At 42.6% G+C, this 20,184-nt stretch overlaps 1 protein-coding gene across 1 annotated transcript; it reads left to right on the top strand.

Moving 5' to 3' along the window:
• The first annotated feature begins 11,048 nt into the window (after positions 1-11,048).
• LOC121747018 (kinesin-like protein KIN-14K) lies at positions 11,049-19,178 on the top strand. Its single transcript, XM_042140997.1, has 22 exons — positions 11,049-11,141; positions 11,544-11,604; positions 11,863-11,961; positions 12,048-12,205; positions 12,288-12,374; positions 12,447-12,693; positions 12,769-12,887; positions 12,958-13,041; positions 13,128-13,205; positions 13,288-13,380; positions 13,472-13,501; positions 13,580-15,598; positions 15,681-15,762; positions 15,851-15,946; positions 16,033-16,212; positions 16,289-16,395; positions 16,469-16,644; positions 17,237-17,401; positions 17,596-17,849; positions 18,109-18,272; positions 18,609-18,727; positions 19,003-19,178. Exons 3-22 carry the CDS (start codon positions 11,871-11,873, stop codon positions 19,004-19,006), a joined length of 4,353 nt encoding a protein of 1,450 aa, XP_041996931.1. The 5' UTR covers positions 11,049-11,141; positions 11,544-11,604; positions 11,863-11,870; the 3' UTR covers positions 19,007-19,178.
• The last annotated feature ends 1,006 nt before the right edge of the window (positions 19,179-20,184 follow it).

Below are 20,184 nucleotides of genomic sequence, written 5' to 3'. Positions count from 1 at the left end.
CTGAGGGCGGCTTTGCGCGCCTTCCACCAGGACACCGGTGTACAGTTCAAATATGTTGATATTTGGCAGCTCGTCAAGGACGAGGAAAGGTGGGCCGGTGGTGTCCGCTCCAGCTCGGGATCAACCTCAAAGCGGACGAAGCACACGACGAGCGGCCAGTACTCGTCTGGTGACACCGATGCGCCCAGTGATCGTGGCACGCAGGAGGTTGGGGTTACGGCCGCCGAGTACGAGGGATCTAGCCGTGGGCGCCGTCGTCCGCAAGGGACGAAAGCGGCGAAAGCGGCTAGAGCGAGGAAGGGCCGAGGAGAATCAAGCCAGTCGGCCTCGGGATCGGGCTCACAAGGAGGCTCGAACACACTTATGGTGGCGTACATAACCGCCACAATGGCGGACACTTCCCGCTTCTCGTACGCCCAATACACGGCCTGGTGGAACGGAATTGTGCATATGACAGGACTACTTGGTCTTCCCCCTCCCCCTAAACCTCGACCGCCTCCGGAGGATGATTCGCCGGCGGAAGTAGTTTTTTTATTTTCCCACGTTTAATTGTGTGTTTTTTATTGTGTGTTTTTTATTTTTTTAGGATTTGAATTGTGTGTTTTTTTTAATTTTTTTAAGTTTAAGTTGTAATTTTTTTTAATATTGTGTGTTTTTTAATAAAGTATGTTTGTTTTTTAATAAAGTATGTTTGTTTTTTAATAAAGTGTGTTTATTTAATTTAATTTAGTTGGAAATAAAAATAAAAATTGAAATAGAATGAATAGTAATTTAAGGAACGGTTAAGGAACGGAGGGTTGCAGGTTCCGTTCCTTAGTTAAGGAATGGAGTAAAAAAGTACAGTGGAGCCCTCAAATAGTGGTTTAAGGAACGGTATAGGAACGGTATAGGAACAGCGTTGTGGATGGCCTAAAACATAGTGATTGTAAAGTTTTAGCTACTATTCATATCATCATTAAATGAGGTACCTCTCTGGTACATTTTTCCTATAAAAGTAAACTTACTGAAGGTAAATATATTAAATAAATAGCTGAGACAGAATTTCTAAAGCACTTATAAAATGACATCAGAGCATCTCCAGCAGCGGACGTCCGGCTCGGACGTCGGCGACGGGCGACCGGACGTCCGCCATTGTGGAAAATAAGGTCGGATACGCCCATGCAGGTAGGACGTCGCACGTCATCGGATATCCGCGGGACGTCCGAGTCGACGGGCTCCATTGTGGGGGGGGGGGGGTCGGACGTCCGTTTTTTTTTTTTGATTTTTTTTTGAACTCTATATATACGTCTCGTTGAACTTCATTTCATTCGCACCACTTGTGTTAACAAGTTTCTCTCTTCTTTTTACTACAAATTTCATTTCTACTTAATGGATAGCAACAGGAACTCCCCCGCCACGAGCGAGTCGCATACTCCGACGTTTCCCGCAGATCTGGAGGGAAACACTAGCGAAAATGCTTTCACGCCAGCAATGTCGGGGATGCAGTCCCAAATGGGTGGGATGGGCGGTATGATGCCCCCGTACTTCAATATGTACAATTGGATGGGTGGGATGGGTGGTATTGGTGGTATGGGTGGTATGATGCCCAGGGCAACGGGGATGTGGGGCATGACCCCAAATATGATGGGGATGGGGATGGGGATGGGGGGCATGACCCCAAATATGATCGGGATGGGTGGGATGATGCCGGGAATGATGCCGGCTCCCGTTGGGGGAGGGAGTGGCCAGGGCCCTGAACCACCTGCGGAGGATGTCTATCGCCCATTTATCGATACGCAGTCTACTGATTCCCCCTCCAGTATTGTTCCGGAGACTTAGTTAACCCCCTTGGAAACGTTCTCTTTTGAGGACTTGGGGCTATCTCCGATCAGGGAGACTCCCGCTGATGTGGGGACAACGGCAAGGGGGAGGGGCAGGGGCAAGGGTCGTGGCAGGGCAAGAGCAAGGGGGAAGCCATGGGCTCCTCCTCGCGAACAGTGGCAGAAGAGGTGGATGAGGAGGAGACGGGAAAGAGGACTATCTGGAGCGTGTGGGAAAACGTCGCGCTTGCGAAGTCTTGGGTTTCAGTAGTCGACCAGTGGGAGGCCTATCTCGTTGTGAGGGAGTCTCCGAAGTTTTGTGCGGGTGTCGACTCGGGCTGGCCCAAGCGGACGAAGATCAACGCTTCCGGTGAATACAACAGCAGTGCGGGTTCGCACGAGCTCCCAGAAGCCGATGAAGTGTCCCCGCTTCCTCCACGAGACTCCCGCCGTAAACGTCGCCCGATTGGGCAAAAGGCTGCGCAGCGTATGGCTAGGGGAAGCAGCAGCGGTAGCGGGTCCTTCGAGGTCCAATCGGAGGCCCCTGCTCCCCCGGAAAAGTACGACTGTCTCGCCCGCGCGCAGCTTACGAGTACCTTGGTCCGGACCATGCATAGGTGGCATAGCACGACCGATTCGGTGTACAAAAGGATGTTGAAGGAGGTGATCGATGGCTGTCAGCGCGATTTGGGGATGCCACCCATTGGGGATGATGGCGCCGAGATTAGCGGCGGGGACAACGGGGGCGGCATAGGCGACGAGGAGGACGAGGAGTGAGCCGAGTAGGTGGGACTATGTATTTTTTTCTTTTTTCCCTTTTATTATGTAATTTTTCCTTTTATTATGTAATTTTTCCGTATGTCCGAGTCGGACATCTATGTATTACATAATTTTCCCGTATTCCGTGTCAAAATTATAATTCCGTTAATAATTGTGATTTATTTTATTGCGGGAAGTCCTAGTGGGAAGGGCGATGGGAAGGGCGGATTATGCAGGGGAAGTCCTAGTGACGTGGCAGTGGGATGGGAAGTCCTAGTGACGTGGCATGATGTATTTTTGGGAAGTCCTAGTGGATGTCCGAGTGGGACGGGCAACCACTGGAGATGCTCTCAGAATACTCTTAAAAAAGAAATAAAAAACACACTAAAATCCCAATCATCCTTAAACATTTTTTAGTCCCATAATTAATATCGCTCTGTTTAGGTTCAAAAGATCCTTTCATATTCCATTTCCCTCTCTAAATATTAAGTACTGTATTCGATTACTCGCTTTGTTTTAGTCCCATAATTAATATCGTAATTAAACTTCAGTAACTTGCTTCCAATAATTAAGTTTTAGTCCCGACTCTTGAACTTCAGTAGTAGCATTCCGTGATGGCTCATCCCGGAGGCCGTGAACTGCTCAACCCAAGGCCCACTGTCGACTATGACGCCCTTCTAGCAGAAACGTTAGCGCCGCTGGGCCCTGAGGCGTTTCCCGTGGCGACGTGGACGCCTCAGGCGATCGTGTCGAACTACATTACTGTGAAGAAGTTCGTCGCTCATGTCAAGCCCCTGACGCCGGAGGGCGACCCTGCTATCAGGACCGCCATCATAGGCAAGGGCAGCGCCATGGAATTCTGGAGCTCGCCGGGTACTTGCACCGTGACGCAGATGTACAAGTTCTGCTCGTGGCTGAAGAGTGGTGAGGGTACTCAGTTCTTGAATGATACCCGCAGGAAGAGGGCCCTAGAGAGGAAGTCTTTAATGAAGGGGCTGAGTTTTCAGGAGGCGTCGTTTATTTCTGCGATGGAGGCTCAGGTTTCTGAGTTTTTGATGGTTAGTAAGAAGGAGAGGGATGAGATGGAAGAGGCGCTGGATCGGTTGCGTTGGGAGATTGTGCAGGTGCAGGAGCAGATGGAGCGGGATGTGGCGGATATCAAGGCGGATCACGCGCCTGCTTCTTCGTATGAGCCGATGGATGATATGGAGCTGGGCGCTGCTTGCTTTGCGCTGTACCGGGAGGATAAGGATTGGGAGGAGTTGGATGAGGATTTGTTGGCTGATATCAAGGCCGCGTATGGTAGTGAGGCGGCGGCTCGGCATAAGGTGGAGTTTCTGCGAGAAGGGGGGCGGCGGGAGGAGCTGCAGGTTTGGGTTGCAGACATGATTGTCCAGCTTGGTGAGGCAGGGGATAGGAAGAAGGCGGACCGTTTTCGTACCTACCTTGAGGCAATGGGCGGGGAAGTATCTGCTCAAGTAAGAAATGAGGTTGAGGAAAGAGTTGTTGCAGCAGGTGGCGGCGGGAGAGATCTTCGTCGGGCGAGAGAGGGGCCCGATGCAGTGGATACCCTCGATCATCCCTGCAGACGTCGTCGTGAGCTGGAAGATGCAGGGAAGCAAGAACAATCCACTGCTGAAGGCGAAGGTAGAAATGGTGGCACTGGCCCCAGCCCCGGCCCTGCTGCTCAACAACCAGAGTGACTGTTGTTTTGTCTAGATACACTTGGACCTTTTTTGGATGATTTGTTGGCAAAAAGGTCACACCCCTTTAAATCACTTAATATGTATTTTTGCTAATACTTACATGTCAGTATGTTACTACTATGGAAGCTCTGCAGTGGAGGTAATGGACATGAAAACTCTAAATTCTAATTGAAATAATCATGTTAGATAAAAAGAGGAAGTCTTGGATTTTGTTAGCCAAGTGCTGTAGCAAAGATTATCTGAAGATTGATTTTGGAATGCTGAAGTCAAGGTAAAATATGTTTCTGGAAGCTTAACTGCAACTGAGACTATTCATATGAGATGTCAAACCACCAGAGTCGAATAGGAGATGACCTCTTCATTTATGAATGTAAGTTGGTGCTCTTGTTTTGTATGTAAAAGAACTTCATCTTTTTACCTAACCATTGGAAGAATAGGATATGACCTTTACTAGCAGCTTTCACCTTTTGAAGAACCAAGCAGCCATGTTCTATGCTCATTGTTTAATAACCCCTTATTTTAAGCTACAGATTTTACTGGATGCTTTTGCAACATAAATCTTTCTGCCTTTTTTCCTTCAACCTCTCATTTTCGAACCTGTAACTAAAATTAGGACCGAAGGTCAAGTAAGGAAACAATGAATCTATATTCTTACCACCTCACCAATCTTTTGGACACATTTTGTGTTGCATTTTATGTCACAAAAACTCAAGCTATTACTCCATCTTTGTCTCTCATTAATTGACATCATTTGACTTGATACGGACTTTAAAAAATGTAGTGAAGTAGTGGTGGTTTTAAGGGCATCATTATCCCCGGCCCGGTTTCAGGCTCTAAGTCCCCTCTACGTCATCATTCCTCTACAGTTGCGGCCCAGACCCCAACTGCTCTAATCCTGCAGGCCACAACCCGGGCCGCAACTAATAAATGACACTATTCACAACTTCAACCTATTTTAAACGTAAAATAAAAAACACCGGAAATTTATAACACGGAAAAGTTAATTTCGATCGAAGATTGAAAATTACAACATAGAAATTTTAAAACACAAAATAAAAAACATAAAAACATAACGTCAATGCTGGAAAACGTTGGTGCGAGTCCAAATTTCTTCGATTAGATCGGCTTGGAGGCGAGTGTGTTGTTCCTCTTGGCGCATCGCACCTGAACGGGCCATGACATTGCGGATGTCGGGAGGAAGGCCCTGCACGGGCGGGTCGGTGACAATGCAGTCACTCCCGGTGCTGGCGAGCGGATCGTCGCTCCACAAAGTGACATTATCTTCCTCGTCCTCAACGATCATGTTATGCATTATGATACATGCATACATGATGTCGGCGACTAGTGACCGCTGCCAACCACGGGCCGCTCCCTTCACAATAACCCACCGTGCTTGGAGGACTCCGAATGCATACTCGACATCTTTCCGAGCAGCCTCTTGCCTTTGGGCAAACAATGCCTTCCGATCCGTTGTCGGACATGTGATAGTCTTCACGAACACGGGCGATCGAGGGTAGATCCCATCTGCCAGATAATACCACATACTATACCGACGGTGGTTGGCCGTGAACTCTACGTTCGGTGCTCGCCCGGCACACAAGTCGTTGAACAATGGAGACTCGTTCAACACATTGAGGTCGTTGTTGGACCCCGCGACACCAAAGTAGGCATGCCAGATCCACAATCGTTTGTCGGCAACGGCCTCCAACACAATCGTGGGATGTGTGCCCTTGTGCCCGCTAGTGTATTGTCCTCTCCAAGCCGTTGGACAAATCTTCCACTGCCAGTGCATACAGTCGATGCTTCCAAGCATCCCCGGGAAGCCGTGGGCCCGCTCGTGCATGTCGACCAACTTCCTAACGTCGTCGGTCGTTGGCTTTCTTAAGTATGTATCCTTGAATGCTTCGACGAATGCCCGACAGAAATTAGCTAGGCACTCCCGTCCAGTATGCTCGCTTACATGGAGACACTCATCGAACATATCTGATGTAGTTCCGTAAGCGAGTTAACGAATGGCAGACGTGCATTTCTGCAACGTCGAGATACCTTTTCGGCCCACAGCATCGGGGGTTTGGCAGAAATACGTGTCACGAGCTACAACTGCGTTGACAATGCGTAGGAACAAAGGCCTCCGCATCCGGAACTGGCGACAGAACATCTGATCACTCCATCGCGGATCTCTAGAGAAATAATCCGTGAAAAGCCGCAAGGCAGCTTGTTCACGGTCTCAGTGAATATACATCCGAGTACGTGGTACCCGGATTTGTTTTTCATTCCAAGCTTGAATAGCAGCTTGGTAGTGTTCTACTTCGTTGTTGATTTCTTCTTGGATTGCCGGTACCGCCTCTGCTAACAACCGGGACATTTGAGATTCGAATAATCTTCGACGAGGAGGCATTTTTTCGAATTCTAGGAAGAGATTTGAAGTTGAAATGAAGTTGAATGTGTATGAAAATGGATGTAGTAGTATTTATAAAAAAATTCGAATTAAAAAAAATTTCGTTGCGGCCCGGCCCGAACACGAAATAACCCTCCCTCACCAATTAACGCGCGCATGGGCGGGGCCACGGGACGGTCACCAGGCCGGGAATGCAGCCCCGGGACTGGCCCAGGCCGTGACTCTCTCCCGTCTAACGCGTAGGACGGGCCGGGACTTGCGATTTGCGGCCCGGCCCGTAGCGTTAACAATGCTCTAAGGGATGAGCTTGAAAATATGGTGAAAGGGTATTGAGCTTGATACAGACAGTTCATGGCGATTTAATGTAGTGGTGGTTTTAAGGGATGAACCGAACCGAACAACTGATCGGTTCGCGGTCCAACCGGTCAGTTCAGTCCGGTTTTAAAACATTGTCCATCATTTAAAATTTATTTTGCCTCGACACAATTTTAGTAAATTGTTTAATTTTATATAGAAAGTAAATAGAAAACATTAGTAAGATGTGAACTTCATACATAAAAAATTAATAATAAATAAAATTTTAAATCGTGAACGTCTCAAAAACAAAAATACATCTTTATCTTTATAACGTGGACGAAGAAAGTATAACCATAGAGGTTTTTTTTAACCAATACTAGAGGTTCATCGATTGCTACTTGCACCTAGCGATATTCGAATATTTGTGAGTTAGGATTATGGCATGTTCTTTTAAAATAGAAAATGGGTTAATGTATGACAATAGGATTGACTTGCTATTATTACTACTAAATGAACAATTTAAGGTCTAGTGCAAATTCAAGCGAGATTTAAAGCTCACGAAATTATTAAAACCTAAATCACTCGATTGCAATTATTTCGAAATTTGAAATTATTAAAAATATTTTTATAAAAAAATTATAGTACTTCCTCAATTCACAATCAATAATCATTTTCTTTTATTTGTTGGTCAAAATAATCTTCTTTTATTTTTATAATAATACGAGTATTATTATTTTCTCTTACTTATTTCCTTTCTCTACTATTTAGTAATACATTGCAATAATTTTGTTTGCATCTCCTTCATTACTAGTACTTTTACAATAAAACTCATATTGTCTACTACCAAAAAATATTGCTAGCAATGGCTCATCCCAGAGGACGTGCTGTGCTCAAGCCGAGGCCCGCTGTCGACTATGACGCCATTCTAGCAGAAACGTTAAGGCCGTTGTGCTCAAGCCGAGGCGTTTCCCGTGGCGACGTGGACTAGGCAGGCGACCGTATCGAACTTCACTGATGTGAAGAAGTTCGTCGCTCATGTCAAGCTGCTGACGAGGGAGAGTAACCCCGCTGTCAGGAACACCATCATAGGCAAGGGTAACGCCATGGAATTCTGGAAACTTGCACCGTGGCGCAGATCTTCAAGTTCTGCGTGTGGCTGAAGAATGATGACGGTACTCAGTTCTTGAATGATACCCGAAGGAAGTGGGCCCTACAGGGGAACCCCAAGCAGATGGAGGCTCAGGTTTCTCAGTTTCGGAGGGTCAGTAACACTACAAAAAAACCAGCTGAGTTACTGATCTTTTAAAAAACACAAAAATAGAAACTCAATTACTTAGGTTGCAACAGAAAGATGCTTTTTTAGTATACGTTCATTTGCGTTTCCTAATTTTAGTTGGGACACCAACAATGAAGATGTTTTCTGAAGCAGTTTATTTACAAATACTAGCGTCCTTGCTTGTGTTAAAAATTGTCCTTAGCCATTTTTTTTGTAGAGTAAGAAAGCGGCTGAGATGGATGAGACGGTGGCTAGGTTGCAATGGGAGATTGTGCTGATGCAGGAGCTGGCCGCTGTCAGGGCAGCTTACGCTCCTGCTTCTGCGTATGAGCCGATGGATGATATGGAGCTGGTTGCTTTGCTCTGTACCAGGCTGCGTGTGCCAGGGAGAATAAGGATGAGGATCTGTTGGCTGATATCAAGGCCGCGTATGGTAAAGAGGCGGTGGTTAGGCATAAGTTGGAGTTTCTGCGAGAAGGGACGCGGGAGGAGGAGCTGCGGGTTTGGGCTTCTAAAAAGATTGTCCAGCTTAGTGAGGCAGGGGATAGGAAGAAGGCGAACCGTAATCGTACCTACCTGGAGGCAATGGGTGGGGAAGTATCTGCTCAAGTTCGAAATGAGCTGGCAGCCGCAGGGAAACAAGAAGAAGCTAGAAATGGTGCCACTGCCCCCGGCCCTGCCTCAACAACCTCAGGAAGCTAAAAAATAAAAATGACATAAGTTAAAATACAATTTTATAGAAAATAAAAAAAAACTACTCCGCCGGCGAATCATCCCCCGGAGGAGGCGGTGGAGGTGCACTGAAGCCGTGAGGAGGCGGAATGCCAAGTTGTGCCGCCATAAACGCAACTCCGTTAAGCCAGGCTTGGTATTGGGCGGGCATAAAGCGGGAAGTGTCTGCCATTGTGGCGGTCATGTACATGGCCATAAGGGAGTTGGGGGGTCCCCTCGAGCCCGAGCCCGAGCCTAGCCGCCTTCGCCGCATTTCTCCCTTGCGGCTGACGGCGCCCACGGGAGGACCCCCCGGCATCGTCTGTCGGGGTCTCCTCCTCCTGCGAGGCAAACTCTTGTGCACCGCTGCCCGAACCGCCCTCACCAGACGAGTATTAGCCACTCGCCGGGCGTATGCATCAACATCAAAATTGGTTAGGTTGAACTGGATAATCCTCCTGAATCTAGGATAATCCCTGCAAATACAGCGGGGCGGAGGGACGGGCGCATGCATCAACATCAAAATTGGGTGGTTGGTACCCCCCGGCGTCGAGCCCGACGTCGACGAACCGGAACCATCCAATGTGTTATACATGCTCCCTCAGTCGCCGAAGCCGCCACCGCCGGAGTTTCCGTCGCCGGACATTTTGTGATGAGATGTTAGATGAAAATTGGAGAGAAAATGAAGATGAATTGGAAAGAATAGATGTGTAGTTGTGTGTGAAATAAGGATGAAATAAGAGTATTTATAGAGTAAAAGGAAAACCGACTCTATTAACGATAATATTACCGTTTAACATTTTTTATTTATTTATTTATTTTATTTAATCTGAATTTAAAAAAATGAATTATTGCGTCAGCGTGACGATGGCCTAGGAGCGCGCCACGTCGCCTCGGCGCGTGGCGAGCCGTCCCGCATTTCGTCGCTGCGGGATGGTTGCGTGACGGGCTGATGACGGGACGAGACGCTGCAACGCGTCCCGCCCCGGTTCCATCACTGCGGAACGAAACACGGGCCACCCGTGTGACGCGTTGCGGGTGGCCTAATCATGCTATGCTCATTGCGGAATAACCCCTAATTTTAAGCTATAGATGCTTTGCAACATAGTAACTTTTTTGCCTTTTTTGGCTTTCACCTCTCATTTTCTTAGTTTCTAACTTAAATTAGGATCGTAGTTCAAGGTAACAAATGAATCTATATTCTTAATCTTGCGACTCACCTCACCAATTAATTGCAGTAGTAAATTTTGTCTTTTGGAAACAAATTTTGTGTTACAATTTTATACTCCCATTTCATATAACCGATCTATGTATATATATTATACTTCCAATTATGAAACATAACAAAATGATAGACGACACTTTTTAAATGTTAATGATCAAGTTTTTTTTATAAATGCCATTTTTCTTCGTTAGAAATAATGCTTTTCTTGCAACTTTCTTTATTGTCTAAATAGATTTTTCTCTTTACTCGACTCTATAGAAAACAATATTGTCGTATATAAAAAAGTATACTAGGAGTAACTTTTAATCATGTTTTTTCCGTTGAATTGCATTATTTTATACATCAAAAGTTACCAACCAAAAATTTCGTAAAAAAAGCATTTTCGCCAAACAATAAAAGAAAGCGAATGTTTTGTATAAGTATTAGTGCGGGAGAGAGCAAGTATTAATCTGAAAAATTAAGATATTCGTCAGATTATTGAAACAAGTATGTCCCCAAAATAAATCGTCTCACAAATCATGATTCGTGAGATTATTATTAGAAACACTGGTTCAATAATTTAATGTACAAAACAAAATACATTCATTGCAAATGCAAATGACTTGACAAAATGGTTTAATGGTGAAGACACAGACACTCCTCAAAACTGAGGATAAAAAATTAAAAGATGGAGTACTTGCATATCTAAAATTTAAATTTATAATAACTATAAAAATCAATATGAGAAGAGCTCTCTCCCTAAGTTGACGGAAAACCGACCTTTCGTAGAATCCCAACAGCTTTCGAAAGACCAACAACCACCCAACCAAAATGTATCTTTTTACTGCAACATTTTACTTCACCACTGAAACAACACAATCTACATTTAGATTTTCCCAGAAAACTTCAAAAAAAAAAGTTCATGTCGAAATATTCTTTGTAGAATTTGCATAAAATTTATGTCTGTCTACAATTTGCTTGCACCTTACAGGTTTGTTTTTGTTGACACTAAGTAATAACTAAATAATCTGAAAATTTTTGTATTGGTTTGTCTTGATTGCACGGAATTGCATGCAAAATGGATTACCCACATTCAAAACAAAATTACTCGTTTAGTATATTCATAGTTAGTCATGATTATTGAGTTTTTTATGCGAGAAAAATGTTCAGAATTTGTTGTTAACTTCTTTTTAGTTTTTCTTTTTCTTTTCTAAGTTTTCGTTGATGGTGGTGATGTTGTTGGGGATTTGAAGCTGCTAAACTCAAGTTCTAATTATTTTGAAAATCAATATGATTTGGGATTTTTCTTAGAGTTACATTCTTGATTTTCTTTTTAAACACACGAGTCCCAATTTTGTTTTCTGACTTAGGGTTGCATAATTTTTATCTGCAGGTTCTTTCAGCCAGCAAATGCGAATAAACGGGAGAAAATTCCCTAATTGGTTGAATTTATGGTTTGTGCATTCCTATTGTCACTCACATTGTGTGAACCTTTAAATGTTATGTGACTATTAAAAATGCTTAGGTTAGTGTTTTTACTTCAATTTCTTCACAAAACATGATGTATATACGTATATATATTTGTAGAATGGAATAAGAATGAATGATCATGTTGGTAAAATAATTTTTGAGCTTATTCTGTTGTGATTTTGAGTAAAGAATGTAGCCTTCGAGTCTTTCCCTTCATCCGTTATTTCTCTTCACCGTTTCAGTTCACTCTATGGACCGGAATGTAAAAGACTCAGCTAGATTGAACAGCTCGAGTTCTTCCAGCCGGAGTGATGGTTTTGCATCTGTTTCAAGTAACAATGGTGAGAAACAACACATGATGAAAACGTTTGATTCCCCTTTGATGCTGATAGCAAATATGTTACATGTTTACCTTTTTGTTCGACAGTGAAGCAGCAGGCATGTTTGGTAGAATGGATAAATTCAGTTCTTCCCGACCTACATTTTCCAGCAAATGCTTCGGATAATGAGCTACGAGACATCCTCATTGATGGATCTGTTCTATGTCGAATAGTAAACAGGATAAAACCTGGCTCTATTTCTGAGGTAACCGTGCTTGATTTGGATGTGAACATCTTGTTTGAGGAGTAGAACGAATTATGACCTTTCTCCCTCGATGTCTTTTTAGCGTGACTCAAAATCAAAAGTCGAAAGATTCTTGTCCGCAATGGATGAAATGGGGTTGCCAAGGTTTCAAGTGGATGACCTTGAAAAGGTGATCGAATCTCGCTGTTAAAAGATGTTTTTTCGCCTTCCCTTGAACTGTGTTTTCTCCCTAATCGTGTAGGGATCTGTGAAGATGGTGTTGGACTGCCTCTGGACGCTGCGGATGCATTTCATGATGCGGTTTAGCAGAATGGATTCAATGAACTCGGGATGGAAATCCGTAGGCGATAGGGGGGGAAGTGCTAATAGCACTCCAAAGGAGGAACGCTTTCGGATGCTGTCTTCTCCACCTTTTGGAGAAGACAGGCGGAAGTTTTTACCCGACACAAAATCTCTACACGGAATGCGCAATAGTCCCAAAATGACAGGTGCTATCTGTATACCTGTGCAGATACTAACATTGTCTGTGATTTGAATTTCGTTACCAATTAATTTCTTGGCAGCCTCTGTCATAAGTCACTCTGGCCACAAGTTTCATGAAGTCTTTCAGCTCAAACAAGGGTCTTATGCGGATCTCCCTGCTGCAAAGATCTCGGAAATGATGAAATCGAACAGCTTGGACGTAAGTCTTCATATTAGCATATACGTTTATGCCTTTGTGGTGGACTCAAAGGTGTACATGTCCGTTGCAGAATGCTCCGACTCAATCACTGTTGAGCGTTGTCAACGGCATATTAGACGAGAGCATGGAGATGAAGAGTGGAGCAATACCTCACGTCTGAAATCTTTAACAATAGGAACTAGCAATTCCATTTCAAACCCCAAAAGCTAACAGAATTTTTGGTTTCTGCATATATTTCAGAGCGTTGTTTGCCTTCTGAGGAAAGTCGTGCAGGAGATTGAGCGCCGGATATGCACTCAAGCAGAGCACTTGCGCACGGTAAAGTGTTTGTTACATAGAGCCACGTTGATGCTACTATCATTATCCTTAACTTACCTTCTTCGTTTCTATTTATGTTCAGCAAAATAACGTATTCAAGGCCCGAGAAGAGAAGTACCAATCCAGAATTCGAGTGCTCGAAGCCCTTGCAACGGGGACTAGCGAAGAAACGCAGGTATATAAGCTCTTCCCATTTCAACTTTACGTTGTCAAATATTTAGACATGTTGACATTCCTATCTACCTAAAGAGATTTATTGTTAGCAGATTGTCATGAATCAACTCAAGCAGATTAAGGTACTATTGGTTGAACTCATGCACCTTCATCGTGAATTTGAGGAGTCTATAGCTTAGTTTTATATCTAACTATTGCAGAATGATAAGAACAAATTTGAGGAGAAAAAGGTGGCGGAAGAGCACGAGACATGGAAACTTGTCAAAGAGAAAGATGACCTCAATCAAGCGGTGGCAAATTTGAGGCAAGAGCTAAGAGAGATGAATGACATGACAAGCCCGATAAATGAGAAACACAACCTTAATCAAGAGGTAGCAAGTTCGGGGAAAGATCATAGTGAAAGAAGTGAGTTTAATCAAGAATCAGAAAAGACGAGGCAGGAGACTAGAGGCATTCAAGAGCACGAGGCAATGAAAACCAGTGAGCTTGAGGATAAACTAAAAGAAACACAAAGCTTATTAACAGAGTCGAGAAGTAGAATGAAGGAGCTTGAGGCAATGAGAGTCGAAGGTGGAGGAACTCAACAAGATCTTGAGAGAAAATTGATGGCAGCTGTGAAGTTTTCGACCGAGTTGAGATCTCGAGTGAAGGAGCTTGAGGCTATGGATAGAGGAACTCAAACCGCTAAACAAGAGCTTGAAGATAGGCTGAAGGAAGCTGTAAGCTCATTAGATGAGTCAAGGTCCAGAGTGAAGGAGCTCGAGGCAATGAAAGTCGAAGGTGGAGACACTCAGGAAGATTTTGAGAGAAAATTTGTGGCAGCTGTGAAGTTGTCGACAGAGTTGAGATCTCGAGTGAAGGAGCTTGAGGCCATGAACACCGAAGCTCGAACCACTAAACAAAAGCTTGAAGATAGGCTGAAAGAGGCTGTAAGCTCGTTAGATGAGTCAAGGTCCAGAGTGAAAGAGCTCGAGGCAATGAGAGTCGATGGTGGAGGCACTCAACAAGATTTTGAGAGAAAATTGATGGCAGCTGTGAAGTTGTCGACAGAGTTGAGATCCCGAGTGAAGGAGCTTGAGGCTATGAATATAGAAGCTCGAACCACTAAACAAGAGCTTGAAGATAGACTAAAGGAGGCTGTAAGCTCGTTAGATGAGTCGAGGTCTAGAGTGAAAGAGCTCGAGGCAATGAGAGTCGATGGTGGAGGCACTCAACAAGATCTTGAGAGAAAATTGACGGCAGCTGTGAAGTTGTCGACAGAGTTGAGATCTCGAGTGAAGGAGCTTGAGGCTATGGATACAGATGCTCGGACCACTAAACAAGAGCTTGAAGATAGGCTGAAGGAAGCTGTAAGCTCGTTAGCTGAGTCGAGGTCCAGAGTTAAGGAGCTCGAGGCAATGAGAGTCGAAGGTGGAGGCACTCAACAAGAGCTTGAGAGTAAATTGATGGAAGATGTGAACTTGTCAACAGAGTTGAGGTCTCAAGTGAAGGAGCTTGAGGCTATGGATACAGATGCTCGGACCACTAAACAAGAGCTTGAAGATAAGCTGAAGGAAGCTGTAAGCTCGTTAGATGAGTCGAGGTCCATAGTTAAGGAGCTCGAGACAATGAGAGTCGAAGGTGGAGGCACTCAACAAGAAGAGCTTGAGAGAAAATTGATGGAAGCTGTGATGTTGTCAACAGAGTTGAGGTCTCGAGTGAAGGAGCTTGAGGCTATGGATACAGAAGCTCGAACCATTAAAAAAGATCTTGAAGATAGGATGAAGGAAGCTGTAAGCTCGTTAGATGAGTCGAGGTCCAGAGTAAAGGAGCTTGAGGCGAATAAAGCTAAAGCTAACAGCACCCAACAGGAGCTTGAGAATAGGTTGAAGGAAGCTGAAAGCTCGTTAACAGAGTCGAGATCTAAAGTGAAGGAGCTTGAGGCAATGAAATCTGAAGCTCACAGCACTCAACAGGAGCTTGAGAATAGGTTGAAGGAAGCTGAAAGCTCGTTAACAGAGTCGAGATCTGAAGTGAAGGAGCTTCAGGCAATGAAGGCTCAAGGCGAAGCTGCACAACAAGACGCGGGGAACAAATTGAAGGAGGCTCAAGTCACGCTAGAAGAGTGGAGAAGTAGAGTGAAGGAACTTGAGGCATTATCAAAATCAAAATCCGAATGGTGGAAGAAGAAAGAGCAACTTCACCAAATCTTTACAGATTCACAGCTTGGCGCACTACATGTATGTCTTGATCTGAATCTCATCATTACATTATCCCATATAAGTGATTTTTCTAAAACATATGAGTGAACTATGTATTCAGATACTGAGATTCACGTATCAGTCGATCCAGCAAGAAGTCGAGAAAACAGAGCTATACTATTCAGAAGCGCTCAGTGACTTAGGTACATAATTCTTTTTTTTTTAAAATTTTGATGATGAACATTATGAGAGATAAGTAGATTTTTGAAAAATCCTAACATGTTGTAACAGGTGCGAAAATAAAGGTTCTAGCCGACGCAGCAAAGAACTATCATCCACTCCTTGCGGAAAATCGTAAGCTGCACAATGAGTTGCAGGAGCTAAAAGGTACCTACATTGTTACTCCATGAGTCCATGTTGAACATAATAAAATCAACAAATTTCTGCATTTCCTTAAGCATTGATTTAATCAGGAAATATTAGAGCATACTGCCGGATAAGACCGTTTCTCCCAGGGCAAAAAGGGAAGCAATCAATTATTGAAAACATTGGTGAAAATGGTGAGCTAACGGTCGCCAACCCCGCCAAACCAGGGAAAGAAGGGCGCCGTTCTTTTAGGTTTGATAAAGTGTATGGCATATCATCAACTCAAGGTTTTGATCTTTGAATATGTGCATCTCTACTTAGGTCATCTCTATGATCAATCACTCAAGTTTCAAATGCATGCAGCTCAAGTTTTTGCAGATACTCAGCCATTGATACAATCTGTTCTTGATGGATTTAATGTGTGCATTTTTGCCTATGGTCAGACTGGTTCGGGGAAAACATACACGATGGTAAGGTACAAAAACTTTATCACGTGGTAATTAATAATGTATTGTTTCTATAGTGAACAAACGTTCTCCGTAGACTGGTCCAGATGGAGCAAGTGAGGACGAATGGGGGGTCAACTATCGAGCATTGAAGAACCTCTTCACCATCGCACAAGATCGGGGGACCATCTTTCAATACGAGGTTTCTGTTCAGATGGTGGAGATATACAACGAACAAGTCCGCGATTTGCTCTCCAATGATGGCCAAAAAAAATATCTTTCAATGCCAATTTCTTGCATATCTTCATGAGGAAAAAATAAAATTGCATTTGGAGTAGTGAAATATAAGGAGTAGCCATTAGTTTAAAAATATGTACTTATATTCTAGTCACTGTCAAAATGCCTCTAGTAATTTAAAATCTGGAAATAATCCAAGGCTCGTGTTCATCTGGAAATCAAAGCTTCATTTGAATTTCACGTGATATCAATCAATGAAAAAATGTTGGTTTCAAGGTTTGGGTTCATGTTCATGCGAAAATCAAAGGTTCATACGATTGTGAGAATTACACGTTTTTGATTAATGCTTCGCATGAATCTGTACTATCATCCAGAATCGTTCAATTTGCGCGGCCGTATGAACTTTTGTATTTTTGCGTGAAGATGAACCTTCTTATTTTTATTTTTGTGACAATTTCGTTAATGGTTAACTAGTCAATTAACACAAAAATGGCTATAATTTAAAACTTTGGATACTATTTATATAAAGACTAAGCAAAATGGCTATTTTCATCACTGCCACTGTCTATCCTTCATCTATTTCATTTAGATCACACATCAAATACTTGTTTTTCCTTGATTTCCACACACTTGGGATCTTGACTAGCTCCCAACCAAACGGGCTAGCCGTCCCGGATGCAAGCATTCAGCAAGTCAACACGACCGAAGAAGTGATGAAACTGATGGATATTGGACTGCAGAATAGAGCTAAAAGCGCCACTGCCATGAACGAAAGAAGCAGTCGATCACATAGGTACTTTTCGTAATTTCACCATTCAATGTTTATTCCAATCTTTTGGGTACGTATATTCATGAGAGAAAGTTAATTCGATGATAAGGTGGCTTCCCATTACATTTTAAAAGTTCAGTGTTAGCCACATTAGTGAACATTTATAGATTTTCTGCAACAACAAGACGGCTCCCATATTAAATATAACATGCATGCAGTATCGTCTCAATTCACACGCGAGGAACGGAATTGAAGAGCGGTTCATCTCTACGAGGCAGTCTTCATTTGGTAGATCTTGCAGGGAGTGAAAGAGTAGACCGCTCAGAGGTTACAGGAGACAGGCTTAAAGAGGCGCAACATATCAACAAATCGCTATCTGCCCTCGGTGATGTCGTCTTTGCTTTGTCGCAGAAGTCTGCTCATGTTCCTTACCGCAACAGCAAGCTCACTCAAGTCCTTCAGAGCTCATTAGGTATGCCTATGTAAATTCTTTATGTATTTAATACATTTTATCTTTGTTTTCTTTTTATTATCTAAATCTGGGATGCAAGTTTGACCACTAAATCTTGCAATATTACTCATACAAACTAGTTACTCCCTATTTTCTATTGCTTGCATAAATATATTTTTATGAAGTACTCATTCTAATTAATTAACATCTATTTTCACACAATGTTGATATGTGCGAATATCCATTCAACATCTTGCTCTTTTGCTTGCTTATGTTGTAGGTGGCCATGCAAAGACCCTGATGTTTGTACAGCTTAATCCCGATGCTACTTCTTTTAGTGAAACGTTGAGTACCTTAAAATTTGCTGAGAGGGTGTCGGGAGTCGAGTTGGGTGCAGCAAAGAGCAGCAGAGACAGCAAAGAAGTACGCGAATTGACGGATCAGGTAATTTGTTTGCATACAATCACTACTATTGATCCTCACATTTTTTCCCTGCTTGAGTTTTTTCTGAAGCATGAAACGGCTATCAATTCCGATGTTCATGTCAAATCACCAGATCGAAGTTTCTAGCTATCTATAATTTAATGTTAACCCTAAAATATATTTAGACACGAAACTTATTCCCTCCTTTTGTTTTGCTCTTTTTTCCAGTCGGAATTCTCTTGACATCATTTGTTGTCTGTCCTTTTATTTTGTTTCTTTCTTCATTATACGGTTGCAAATACTTGTTTGACTTTATGTTTTACACAATGTAATGCTCTTCCATCTCAATGCTCGTAGATTGCAACTCTTAAAGAGAGTTTAGCTAAGAAAGACGAGGAGTTAGGGGCGCTGCAGAAGCCGCTTAGAGATCAAAAAATTGGAGTTTCTGGAGAGAGAAGGGGTCCTAGATCAATGAGGTAAGGACATTTTTTCTCGAACTACAAGGAATTACATTGATATGAATACACCTCAACGAAGCTTCAAATAAGCTGCAACGATAACTAGTTTAATATGCGTGAATAACTGAGTGCTTAGCATTGGAGTGCCTTTATTAGATAGTTTCTTCCAAAAATTCGTTTTAGTTCAATGTGGATAGTTTCATATACTATTAACTTTAGAAAATTCGATCATAACATTTGATTTCCAAACAATAACATTGTCGGTGCTAAAATCTTAGGACTCGTTCGTGCAGGTAACGATGAAGCTGATGGCTCTTGCAGAGCGAAAAATATTGATGAGCACGTATATATAGCGTTAGAAATATTCCCGGTTTGTACAGCTTAACTGATGCTCACATTTTTTTTTGTTCTCGTTGTCTGTTCACTCTCAATCCATGTTGATCGACTCATAATTTTTTCCCAGTTTGAAAGAGAGAGATGAAGAAATAGAAATTTCATAGGTTAGGCCATGTTTTGGCCAAATTGTACATGTTTAGAAAATTTTAGTTAGAGAAGTGTATTATATGGTCATCGCTTCTATAGTCTACATTTCATGGTTCGTACGAGTGTTATTGTCACATCTAGAATATGTGAGTAATGCATGAGCTAGAATTTAAAATAGCCTGGATGTTGTTTTAATATAAAATTGGTAACTTAAGAAAGATATAGAAAAAAATTGTTGAAATCGTTTAATTAAAAATGAGACTCAGTCACATTAAAAAGAGAAACTTAATTATCATCTATAAATATAAATTAATAATTTTGGTGGAACAGACTAAAATATAAAAAATGACTGTTTTTTGGCCATGGATGGAATGAAATGAATACTGAGATAAGAAAATTTGGAAGTACTACAATTTGATAATTCTCCCTTATTTCTTATCTCTGATTATATTAGTACTAGTATAAATTTGCTATCAAAGAGAACACACTCTTAATCTAATTTATTTTTATTTTTTAAGTACTGCACTAGTTCATTGGCATTTAGAATTTATTTTTTCGTTGTGTATTAATTAGATGGACAAGCAATCGGTGATCGATTGTTTCTTTGACATAGAAAACGAGGGTTTTGTGTTTCGGTATATGGTGAATAATTAAACATATTTGCTTTTCACTTTCAGGATCATATATAGGATTTTCAGATATATAAAAAACCAATTTCGAGATATATTAGTGTGAAGGCTAAAAAACGTAGGATTCTAGAAAGGTGAGTTTAGAATTTTAGATAGAGTTGCAAGTACACAAAAAGTTAAGGCTAAAATTGAAATTTTTTAGATGCAGTCTAATAGTTTGGTAAGCGTTTCAACCACTCTCATCTTATGTATCTTTCATGCACAAGTATATACTTCACCAGCATCTTATAATGTTCTTAGGCCATCCACAACGCTGTCTCTATACCGTCTCTTAAACCGTCTCTTAACTACTATTTGAGCACT

The sequence above is a fragment of the Salvia splendens genome, chromosome 9, assembly GCF_004379255.2.
Source record: "Salvia splendens isolate huo1 chromosome 9, SspV2, whole genome shotgun sequence".
Taxonomy (NCBI): domain Eukaryota; kingdom Viridiplantae; phylum Streptophyta; class Magnoliopsida; order Lamiales; family Lamiaceae; genus Salvia; species Salvia splendens.
This window is presented reverse-complemented; position numbering and strand designations above follow the sequence as displayed.